The following is a 12,312-nucleotide window of genomic DNA, read 5'->3' on the forward strand; positions in this document are numbered from 1 at the left end:
ATGTTAATGTAGCTTAAAGTATTATGGTTAACTGGAAATACTGTAACAGCGACGGTGGTCAGTAATGTATTTCTCTAGAAGTTCTAGTACGGTACAGTATCGGTTATTATTAGAAAATCAAAACTTTTGTCAAATAAAGAAGTCATATATTGGGTTTAGCTGTTCTGATCATTTTATATAAGCAATATAGTTCCGCAAGTTTATGGTATTATCAGTGATATTGAAGGGAACGTTGTTAAAGCTGTGCTATATATGCTTTATAAACGTATACCAGTGTGAAATCTACGAGATTTGCAGTATCGTTCAACTCTTGACGTGAAAACAGGAGAATAATTACGCACTACATACAGTGATACAGACATGCACGAGTATTTATCTGCAACTCTTAATCGTTCTATCGCCTTCTACTTTTAGTAGAAAATTACACATTATTATAAAATAATTGAATGTCTGTAACTCTAACTCCCGTTAGAGACTGAATAACAAGCTTACGCAACGTAATATCAAACTTTAAAAAAGTTTAATCCACCATAGGTACAATATGTAATTATACAGAATAAAAAGAATGAAATGCGGTATTTTTCGACAAAACTCTTAGTATAGTATTTATATCGTAACTTTATGCTTTAAAGATATGTACAGCTCGAACAACGTATTGACGACATATCGGGCATTCCGCAAGTCGTTTCCCGCACTTTGTGCAGGTAACCATATGACCACATTCCAAAAGTACACAGGTTATAGGAGCATCCATGCATATTTTGCATAGATCACTGTCATAGTTATTAGAGGACTTTCTATCTCCTATTATGATAAATTCAATAGTGATTATTGAACATTATAAATTATTGAATGACAAAATAATCTTTTCAAGGAATTAATGACTGCCTTAATGAATTCTTACCTATATCTTGGCTAAACTTATTTTCAGGTATATTTCGTTTGGCTGTAAGTAGGTTACATTCAAAATATTAAGAAAACAAAATTCTAGCAAATTGTCGATCACTATGTTTTATATAATTGTATTATACTAACTACAAGTTTAACTGCATTACGTCAAAATAGAAAGATTTAATGGCGTGCTTACTTTCAGTATCGACTTTCGAGACGTATAGCCGATGCACCCTTTCAATTAATTCCCACTTTTCGACGCATCCTTTATAATCAACAAAGTTGGTTACTAATATTTGTTTAAGTTGCCTTACAGATAATAATCGAATATCATTTTCGCTCCTAATATCACTCAGAGAAATACGCCGCTTAATGTCCTATTAACGATCAAGAATTACACATTCAGATAAAATAAATTACCATGCGTTAGACAATCTATAACCGGTGATGGTGTATAAGAGTATGCGTTATAAAGATTAACGAAGATTTGATAAAATGTTTGAGAGTTGACTTAGCAGAGAAAGTCTAGTCTCATAGAGAGAGTATAACACAAATTGACTGGATTAAGGAGGATTACCTTGTTTTTTATTTCTTCAGTTGGCAATGGTTTGTTTACATCTTCGTTCAAATTACCTTTTACAACGCAGGCAGAAAAATATGCCCTTAGCAAAATGAGCATCGTGAGCAAATTGATAACAAAAAATTACTTGATTGCGATGTATCTTGAGTGTTATTGTTTCCAGTCTGGTTCGATAAGTCATTTTCGCTAATAGTAGACGTACCTAAAATATCTCTATTATTATTACTACTAGACCCTTCTAATTCATCTTCAAATAAGGGGGTTCGTATAATGCCGAGTTCTGAATTTGATATATCTTGTAAATGGCTGATAACTAATTCTACCATCTCCAATTTTGATTGTGATGTCCTTGTTGGGATGTTGTTCGTAACTAAAAATTTTCTGAGATCCTTTGCTTTTAGTAACATAACCCGTGACTGATCAATTTGATCTCCACTAATAGCATGACAACGCAAGCAGCATCGGTGTCCTCGATATGTAGGATTCCGATGCTTCAGCGAACAGCTGCAGCAAAAGTACTTCGTACACTGACAGCATTGATGCTGTAAAATGAAATGCAAGCATGAGAGAGCTGACCATAAAAAAATCAATACGTTACACATGCAGTAACCCAAATTATTCAATCTTGATTAAAGGCATCACTTTAATCTTTATGTGTAATTAGGTAAAAATAAGTTCTACGGATAGGCATCCATGATAATACGTCGTATTTAATTTAATTATCTTGATCAATACACAGTGTGTTCCTTATTTTGCATAAATATCATAAGAGTACACACAGTATCATCCTCTAGCAATGCGTAAGTGTAAAATACTTATCAATAGCGTAACGTATTTTAGTGCTATCTTTTTTTTTGTTTTGATCTCGCAGCTTGGCTGGTATTACTGTAAAATCAATAAAGTGATCAAGGCAATCAGGATATGCTATAGCTCCTACCTTACGTTTGAAAGTAGAAAAGACGGCCATACAAATTTCACATCCGTATACCCCTTCATTTCTGCTAGAAATTCGGGATGTATTGTCTTCTGCTATTACAGCCGAAAGACTACTAATACCAGATCCCATGGTAAACCCTGTAAGAATGAAGGTAAAGCAAAAATCATTTAATGTATAAAATACTGTAAATGAAATAATACTGTGTGAGAAACAGCAAGTTTTACTATATAAGACTGCTTAGGTGGATAAACCAATATACCGTGGTGTGCACCAAGATGGATAACAGTACGATGTACTCATAAATTAAGAATGGGAAGTCACTATTACTTTAATGATGATGCAAATTATATTATTATTTACTTTATTAATATCTATGACCTAAACATTTAAAATTTAGGATACAGGTTTCACTGTTTATTGCATCGCAATTGATATGCACGGTATTGTAAAAAAAATACGTAATTATAATTATAAGGTAAAATTAGATGATTATACTGAAATTAAATCTATCTTAAAATCATTAAATATGCCTATATTACATAATTACAGTATAAAGATTTTATACAGTTAATAAATCAATGAATATTTTTTCTTAAATAATTATACGCGTATAATTTAAGTTAATCGCATCAGATAACGAAATTATTTAAACTATTAGTAAATCATTTATTCATAGACGTAGAATCTATAAGCAAATTTTACGAAGCGACAACATTGATGTGCAGTTCAATAAAGTGGCATAAGTCGATGAATGATATACAGTAATAGTATAGTACTACGCTTATTTGAAATAGAAATATTCTGATCCTTTACTTAGATATTGATCGCAATAAATTGGGTTTTCAACCCTAAATCTTATTAAAAGCACAACCATCATTGAGTAATTATTCACAACCAATTAATTAAAGAGTACAGTACAGTATAGTACTATACTGTACAATGTAACGTACGACTATTTAGCTCGTACTTCATACTATCTATAGTACTGCATTGCTGTACGAAAATTTATTTGAGAAACAACAGTCTACGATATGAAATAAGTGTAGATGGTAAAATAAGAAAATAAAACTAATCAGTGGTTGCTTAGAATAGTAAGAAATTGAGCATCGTTAGCAACGAAATCCTAGACGTACAGTACTTTACCACTTTTCAAAATTTTATTATTGAAAATGTACACAAAATAATGATCGCTAAACGAAATTAATACGAATACTGTACTAGTAATACTTTCGTAACACAGTCAAGGAGGTTTTAGCCTAAATTTTTAAAAACCAAGTTAGGTTTTTATAGATTTTGTTAATATATAATACTAAAGAACAACAAGTCGTTTTCGACGTTAGTACAGTACTTAGTATAGGCGATAGACTAGGGTTTAGTACGAACTGCACATAAATAACGTAGTAATATTTTAGTGATAAAATGGTAATGCTAGCTTAGATAGGCGTTTTTTGTCGCTCAACATCACTTTTTCGTACGACAAATGTTGCAGTAACCTTTTACAGAAAACAGATTAAAATTAATTTAACCTACATTTATTTTGGAAAATGTTTCCGATTAGATAAAATTTATGAAACGTAATAAATGCTTAAAACATTTAACCTAACCTATTCCTTCCCTAAATACAGTATTTCTATCAGAACCTTGCTGCCATAACTGATTATAAATTATAATGTTACTACTACCAAAGAAGTAGAAGAGCATTTCATTTCCATCAGTATTAATCCTTGGTAATCCTTGATGACAAAATTTTTAGATAGTAGAATGTACTGTATTGTTCGTATTTTACTTCGGCTATTCGGAGGGTCCGCAACATTTGTGATATTCATAATTGATCTTGACATATATACGTGTAAACGTCTAATTTACGATAGGTATTTCTACAGTTGTCGTTAGTCTTGCTACATATGCCAATTCATTCCGTGTTTAGATTGATTAACGTTAACCCGTTTTACTGTCAGGACAATTTAGTAATAATACTGGATATACGGTACGGAACATATCACAAATAACAAGGACAAGATTCAGGTTATAACTGTAAATAAATATTATTATTATATTACCGATATACGCCTTACTTCAAGCGTTAAAACTTCTTTAAAATGCAGCAGATGTCTTGCTGGATAAAATACGTCAATGAGTGGAGATATACATATACTATTTTCGCTTACTACTTCATATTTAAAAGCATAAGTGAAAAATATTAAATGACATGATTCAATAATAAATAAATATGCGATGATGAAGAAAGAAAAAATGTACACTACAGTACTATACTATACTATTTTTATTTATATCAGTGACTTCTGCTACGGACAGTACGGATCATGAAGGTACGGTATTTATTTATTTTATTTTATTTTATTTTATATGCCTGAGCGCATACAGTACAGTACAGTACAGTACCGCGTATATTGAACCACGATTTCATGGGCGTGGCAAGCCCTATACTGTACAATGTAAATGTACAGTACACCATATAGTACCACACTGTGCGTACTAGTTGGAAACTGTCCTGTTCAGCCATAGTGTAGCCGTCAATTAGGTCTTTCAATTTTTTAAACTTACATTGAATTTGGCTAAAATTTCTCGAATAATTACAACCATGAGCAACTGGCACTTTTTATAAAATTTTTACTGCATTATTGAATTTAATTTATTTCTTTGACATTTCGAATACAAACCATCATCAGTCACTGATGCGTGTACGGTCGGTTCAAATAGTATACTGTACAATGTACAAGTGATGATGAAATAGTGGTCTACTGTACAGTTAGACTACAGTACTACAGTACGGTACAAGATTGAGTGCCGAGAATCGGTTCATACTGTTACAGTACTGTACACTGAGTGTACAGTACAGTATAGTGTTCAGTCTGTCCGTTATCATACAGTAAACGTCGTACAGTACAGTACAGTAGAAAGGAGCAGCGGTTTACTGTACAGTACAGTACAAAGCCAAAAATATACTGTACAGCCTTATACAGTACTGTATACTGTACTGTACTGTACAGTACGTCAAGTAACATATAGTACACTACAGTATTAATCTAGTAACACCTAGAATCTTGGATAATTCCTAGCCAAAGAAAATACGTTTATGTCTGATTATAAATTATCATGTAAATCCAGTCGATCATCATTAGTAATTAATTGGCTTTGGGTATATAAGCAATTTTTTCATACTGGAAATTGCAATAACTTTAGGATATTAATATATTCGTTGTAGGACTGCTTAAAACGCGGTAGTTTTGTTTTCCGTACAGTGTACACTGTACCGTACTGTACAAGTTCCTGCTCATCGACAGCACATGAAAGTACAGCTTAAAATTTTAAACTAAAATACTAGTATAGTACTGTACCATGGACTACTAGAAGAAGGCAGGTTTTCTTCTAGCGTACAGTACAGTAGATTACTAGTAATCCATGACTGCATGCGTACAGTACATTTGTTTTCCAGTACTGGTTTGACTTCTAGATTTTATGTACTGTATGTACTGTACAGTACAGTACGGTACTGTACACTATACTGTAGTTGCTTTGATGTATTGTACTGTACAGTATAATAACGTACACTGTACACAGCAAGCATTTCTTCAACAAAAATTCTCGACAGTTAACCAAGATTACAAATTAAGAAACAGCCGCATTGACTTACAGTAATAATCCTTCAGCATTTTCATCTACAAAAGCGTGAATAATAAATAAATTATTCAGCTTTGCAGAATGAAACGGAGAAAGACAATAAAGGGGCAGCAAGCTAATAAAGAATCTTCGCCTGCATCACCTTCCGTGAAGATTAAGAAAAGCAGCGATGAAGTTATAAAAGCTGACAACGAAGCTCGAGAGAACAAGGATGACGATGAATTAATTTTGCAGGATCTAATCGACGATCCTTCAGTATTTATTGATAAATTTAATCAACATTGCGAAGACATCAAACGATCTATGCAGACAATAAAGAAAGTAAAGCTATATTCGGCTGAGAATTCTGTAAGTTCATGGTAGTATTTTATCGATAAAGGCTCAAAATCGTAAATACGAATTCATACACGTGTTTGCCTTTCGCTCCGTCCCTATTTAATATACAGTACAGTAGGTCAAACGAGTAATAATTATAATTATAAGTATTGTAAGTCAAATTTTTAATTTGTTTACAATCTTATCGCAGAACACTGAAGTCAAGGAGGGATGATTACTGTCGTATTTAAAATTAATATCAACCATGAAAATGCAAACACTAGAAATGAGCTTGCGTTACAACGGAAGAAGCATCATTTTACTCTTACTTGCATAGAAACTATTACCGTAGTTTTCAGCTTATCATTTTACCAGATCGTCTTATTTGATGACTAAATCGCTGTTTGATACTAGACCAGAGAAGTTGCGAAAATAAAACCTCAAGCCTTAATGTCAATATTGTCCCTACGAGAAATTAATAGAATCTCTCAGATGTTATGCAAAAATGCTAAAGATTCTACGCAAGAGGTAAGAACATCTCGTCGAAATTTAACAATCTGATCCATGAGCGATATGTAATCACTTATTTTATGTTCGCAAAGTCTTAGATTATTTATTACTATTTAATATGCATATCATATATCTTCGATAATTATTATCACCAATAGGCCAAGCAAAAATGCGAATCAGTCCAACTGCAATTGGAGAATTTACTATATGAGATTGTTCATTTAAAAGAAGAAATCTCTAAATGTGGACAATTTAAGTAAATGTTCTTCTCTTATTGTTAATACAACTTTTCTTATCATTAGTAGTCAGTACTTTGCAAACAATTTCATTTCACTTAGGTCGTGTGGCGATGATATAACATTGCTCGAAGTAGAAGAATTTTATCGAGTAGCTCCTGAAAATATATCTTTACCGGTTAGTACGAGTATTACATTGATCTATTTCGAATATCTATTAAAGCTAGTTTGAAGTTGTTTAGACTTACGTACTTAGATATTATTTTTATGCTATATTTAAGAATAGTGTTACGAACTGTAAAATATATATGTGTGGTATTATAAAATTATTGACATGAGCAATCTGCCAATGAAATAAAGATACACTTATGGTCTCCGTTACTTTCAATTTCATAGGAAAGAACCCGTCATGATCCGCATCAATTGAAGTTGGCACAGTTACAGTGGGAGTTGCAAGAACGTGAAAAGTAAGCGTCAAGTTGTCAATGCTAGCTGCATTTTAAAAATGCGATAATAAATTTTAGTTGTCATACTGTAGCAAGTATAGAGTGACATTCTTAATTATTCTGTTACTTGATTTGTACTTCATCTTTTATTGGTTATTACTAGATTAGCTGAGAAATGTAGGCTAGCAAAAGAGGAAAAAGATAGATTGATCAAACGAATCGAAGATAAACGGAAACGAATCAGGAATTTAAATCCCTTGTTAGATAGTGTGCTTACGGTAATTTTTATATACAGCCTTTAGTTGTATTTATATCTTAATTATACAACGTAGACAAGCATTTACAATTTAACCTTTCATTATAGCGTTACTTATTCCGTTTGCATTTACGTAATATTTTTACTTTGTAAGAGGATATCAAGTTGTAGTTATATCTTACCCACCTTTCTAACTTTAATTTGTTTAAACACTATTAGACCTAGCAGTTTAATAATTATAACATTGCTATAAAAATGATTAATTTGATTCTTATTCACAACTCACAAGGCTACACGGCCGTTACAAGACTATCTATCTTTAAGCATTAGTCAGGTAGACAGTTCTTCCTCTGCACGATATTTACCTAGGTAAAGCGCTGAATAAATAGTATACTTTTACTGATAGTTGATGCTAATTGAAAATCAATTTTTTATGTTAGTACTAGGGTTTAAGATCCTATAAACTAAGCTACTAATTTTTTATGTAGACCATTATACTTCTTATTTGTACAAGCCAACGCATATCAGGAAGCAAATGGTAAGCAAAACTTACTGCTGTTATAACATAAGAGTTCAATGCACGTCATAGCAAATTACTACGCTGTTGTATTAAAATAATTTTTTGCTCCTCCTCCTATATCTTTCTATTACCAAACACGTACCAAATACTAACCTATCATGCATGCCTGCTTCCATGCTAGTATTCTTTCAACACTTGCGTGTCAGTGAAGCATGCTACATTAATCATACTCAACAGCCAACATCAATAAGGGTCTTAGCACTTTGTTGATAGGTTATTGATATCGGTTTTGGCTGTACATTTATTAACTCCTTTTGAATTTATTAATCTTGACCCGTTTCTGACTTTGGTTCGATAATAGACTCTGATATAGGTGTAACTATTACTGGTGATCTACACAAGGCAAAACAATTTGATCAAAATGTTGTCGAGGAATCTATTCGAAGAGCCTCCAGCTCTCAATCGGTAATAGCTTGTGATGTAATGTGGATAGTTCTATATAGCGTAAGATCTATAACTTAGATAATAATTACCAGGGACAGGGAAATAAGAAGAATCTGGAATTAAAGAACCTATTAACGCCACACCCATTAAGCGTTTCTCTTAGGTTAAAAGAGTCAGGTTGTTTGACGTCTTTCATCTCGAATTCCAACATTGGTTATTGTAGTATTAGTATCATTGATTAACCTCTCTTTTTTACTATATCAGATGGAAATTCAATGGCTTTAAGTGTTTATTATTATCCAATCTTAAATATTTGCGCTGTAAAAGGGGTGAAAATTGAAGTGTCATTTAAATTACCAGATGTCTCTAGCGTAAGGTTAGATCAACTAAATAATAATTTTCCTTAATGTAACTGAACAGTATGGTAATATTTTTAATGACCTCTCCAGGCAAACAATTGAAGATTCAAGTCTACTATCTTGCCTCTTTCCGGGTGATACTGGTAAAGATACACCGAATGCTACTAATCATCAGCAATTGCAAAGCCTAGGGTACCTCGTGGTCATATATATAATTTACTTTGTCAACTATTACTTTGTTCAAATTTATAAGGACTATGTGCACTGTTATTGATAGATTGCCGAGTTTCAATCAATTTGTGAAGGAAATTGGTAATCCTTACATATGGGCTCAGTCAATTACGGGATTGCAATTTTTTTCGCTAGAAAAAGAGGTTACTTTTTCCCAAAATCTAATAATTAAAACTGTTTTCAAAGTATAGGCGACATCCTTCAGATGGAAAATTCTAATTGCTGCTATACCTTTAATGCCAGCATCCTTATATCGTTAAAAATAGTAGCAGTGTACCTCTAATAATAATTTCGACCATTACTGGTCTAATAACTTATCTCAGTTATTGACATAGTATTCCTAAAATTGCTACTATTCGAGATGTTTGTTATATTGAATTTCAGCTTCAATCATCTCCTTTGTAATTACCGGGTATTTTGTTTAATATAGCTTTTAGTAATATGTATATGCAATTATTTTACAAGCTTCACTTTCATTAATTACTTTATATTCAGTAGACAGATTAACTGATAGATGCACATCGGTGCGTTTTGATACGACTGGAATGCTACAAATTTACTATCAAAACTCTAAATTAGAAAATTTGACTTGAATTATTTCTTAGATTCGCTAGAAAAATCGGATACTTTTATATCGATATTAAGAACATGTGTATTTGTTTCTACTTCAACTGTTTAGTATTTGAGAATAGATTAACAGTAATTCTTTATATTATTGTGCAACATTACCGTAGTGGTGTTAGAGTTATAATGATATCTGGAATTATCCATCTATAAAACAGCGCCAAATTAAGTAAAAGTAGATACACACGTAATAGATATGATGTAGGAATACTGTGTATTTTCTAAATATCCATAATAATCACTGAGCTATTCATCACTCAGGAATTGCCGATGGAACCTGCTGGTGCAGATTTATTGCCGAATGTGGTAAATGCTATTTTGGCTAGAACGAAATCGAAAGCCAGCTTACTTAAGCAACTGATTGCTTTAGGTCTGTTGTATTATATATATATAATTATTAATATAGTAGAAGTATTGTCATTGCGACAAGATAATAACTGAACTATAAAAGCAATTGTTAGAAAGCACTAATGTGCTAATGTAAGCACTAACGTCGTACAAAGATTTATTTCTTTATTACTTTTTCTTAACAGAAAACTTGCAGATGTTTCCTACAAACTCAGATGGAAAACTATTTCCTATTCATACTTATTCGCAGATCAAAGAATTTAAAGTCGGCACCGACGTAAATATCGAGGTATTGCAAACATACATATTATTAATGAGGGCGTTGTTTTTGTAGTAATTTTTTGTGTAAAGAATGTCACCTTTCATTGTATACTTTTCAAAAATATAATTTGTAGTCTATTAAGAAGATGTCTGCCATATTAAATAAAAAATTGCAAAGTGGTAACACTACTGCAGTATCTATTAAGTTTTCGTACCGCCGAGGTAAATTGGGCCAAATATTGGAAATTAAAAAATTCGCTACAATGAATTGATTTCTTGATGAGCTATATCTAGGATTTAATGCTTCAATAATATAATATTTCTGTAGTAAAGCTATATGCTGTCGTTCTGCTGGAACCTGATTATCCAGTTCACCCACCGTTGACTAATATTACAATTTCCAGTGATCAAAGGGAATTGACCGCTAATATCAACGCAGATATTAAGGTGAAATTAGAGGAACATGCTTTTATTTCTTAAAGATTGTATCTATCGACATTTAGCGATTGATCGCGTAGCTTTTGCGATAAATTTTATCTCTTATTAGTGCATCGAAGCGGAAATCAACGTCTTTTATCAAGAATTGCTGGAATATGATTCTGCTGATTTCATGCTGACTAATATCCTAAAGCGCTTACAAGTAAGAAATAAATTATCTGTAAATTTATCGTTAACAGATTTTAAATTTGATATTGAGTTTTTTACCTCGTTTTATTGTGCAGGTTTGTTTTGAAATTTGTATTGAATCAAGATTAAAAGAATTACGCGATAAGCCTGTTACAGATTTGCCTCAGCGAATGATTCTTCAGTCATGTAGAGGTCGTGACCGAGTTAAACCGTATAAATACCTCGAGAATCCTGGTTGTTTTACGACTAGGTCAACAGCTTTATAGCATTGTACTTTATAAATTATATTAGTTAATATAAACTATCTTTTGTTGATAATACAATTTAACATTATGACTCCTTGGGTGCAAGTGCCACGAGGCTTTCTGTATAAAGAACTATTACTAGTGTCGATTCTTACTATTGAATCCTTAATAGCAATTTTAGCTGCTTATCAGCATAACAGGCTAGTCTTCCCGGAAGTTTATAATACAATGCGTAAAATTTAAACTGTGTTAATAAATATAAATTAAGAAAACGTTATTATATAAAGTTAAAATTTGATCTATAGTATATTTTATCCCGTGAAATGTCTCAATTATCACTTTCTTGTTATGCATAGTTTGAATCATACCTACGGTAGTGACTTACTACAGCACTCTATCGCTGTTCTTTTTCCGTAGCCGTCCATAAGCCTCCGGATTCCGAGAATTTGGACGTTTATTGCGTTATTGCGTCCTACTGGAGTGCGAAGTAGTGACATGAACAACTGTATAGGTTATAGTGTTTTCTGTATGAAGCTTGAATACTGCAAAAGTTTCAGTGATGTCTCGCTACAGTGTTAGCCTGTAACTGCAGCTGCATTATTGTGCTATACAAAAACAATAATATCGGAGTTGATATTGCTCTTCCTAACGAGGAGAAATTCTTACGCAGTGCTAAAGGCAGTTACTTCAGTTATGAGCACAAGACTATAGTTTATTTGTAGTTACGCATAAAAGAATACTGGCAAGAGACAAGAAGTTGTCTAAGTAATCAAACTTAACATAAAGATGTATAACAACGACATAAAAAACGATCACTTCTGCTTTTATCCACATTATAAA

General features: G+C 32.3%; 2 protein-coding genes across 2 annotated transcripts; one reads left to right on the top strand and one right to left on the bottom strand.

Moving 5' to 3' along the window:
• Positions 1-619: 619 nt before the first annotated feature.
• Positions 620-4,109, bottom strand: TRIADDRAFT_59729 (uncharacterized protein; the record flags this gene model as incomplete). Its single annotated transcript, XM_002115831.1, has 7 exons — positions 620-804; positions 905-946; positions 1,088-1,268; positions 1,469-1,524; positions 1,674-2,013; positions 2,409-2,545; positions 4,013-4,109. The coding sequence occupies 7 exons, from the start codon at positions 4,107-4,109 to the stop codon at positions 620-622; spliced, it is 1,038 nt and encodes a 345-aa protein (XP_002115867.1).
• Positions 4,110-6,131: 2,022 nt separating this feature from the next.
• Positions 6,132-11,493, top strand: TRIADDRAFT_59730 (uncharacterized protein; the record flags this gene model as incomplete). Its single annotated transcript, XM_002115698.1, has 19 exons — positions 6,132-6,398; positions 6,780-6,893; positions 7,034-7,131; positions 7,214-7,289; positions 7,508-7,578; positions 7,721-7,835; positions 8,103-8,182; positions 8,302-8,351; positions 8,695-8,798; positions 8,870-8,954; positions 9,042-9,153; positions 9,227-9,328; positions 9,414-9,510; positions 10,253-10,361; positions 10,525-10,628; positions 10,735-10,822; positions 10,929-11,047; positions 11,148-11,240; positions 11,323-11,493. The coding sequence occupies 19 exons, from the start codon at positions 6,132-6,134 to the stop codon at positions 11,491-11,493; spliced, it is 2,055 nt and encodes a 684-aa protein (XP_002115734.1).
• Between the last annotated feature and the right edge of the window lie 819 nt (positions 11,494-12,312).

Source organism: Trichoplax adhaerens, genomic scaffold (assembly GCF_000150275.1).
Source record: "Trichoplax adhaerens TRIADscaffold_12 genomic scaffold, whole genome shotgun sequence".
Taxonomy (NCBI): domain Eukaryota; kingdom Metazoa; phylum Placozoa; class Uniplacotomia; order Trichoplacea; family Trichoplacidae; genus Trichoplax; species Trichoplax adhaerens.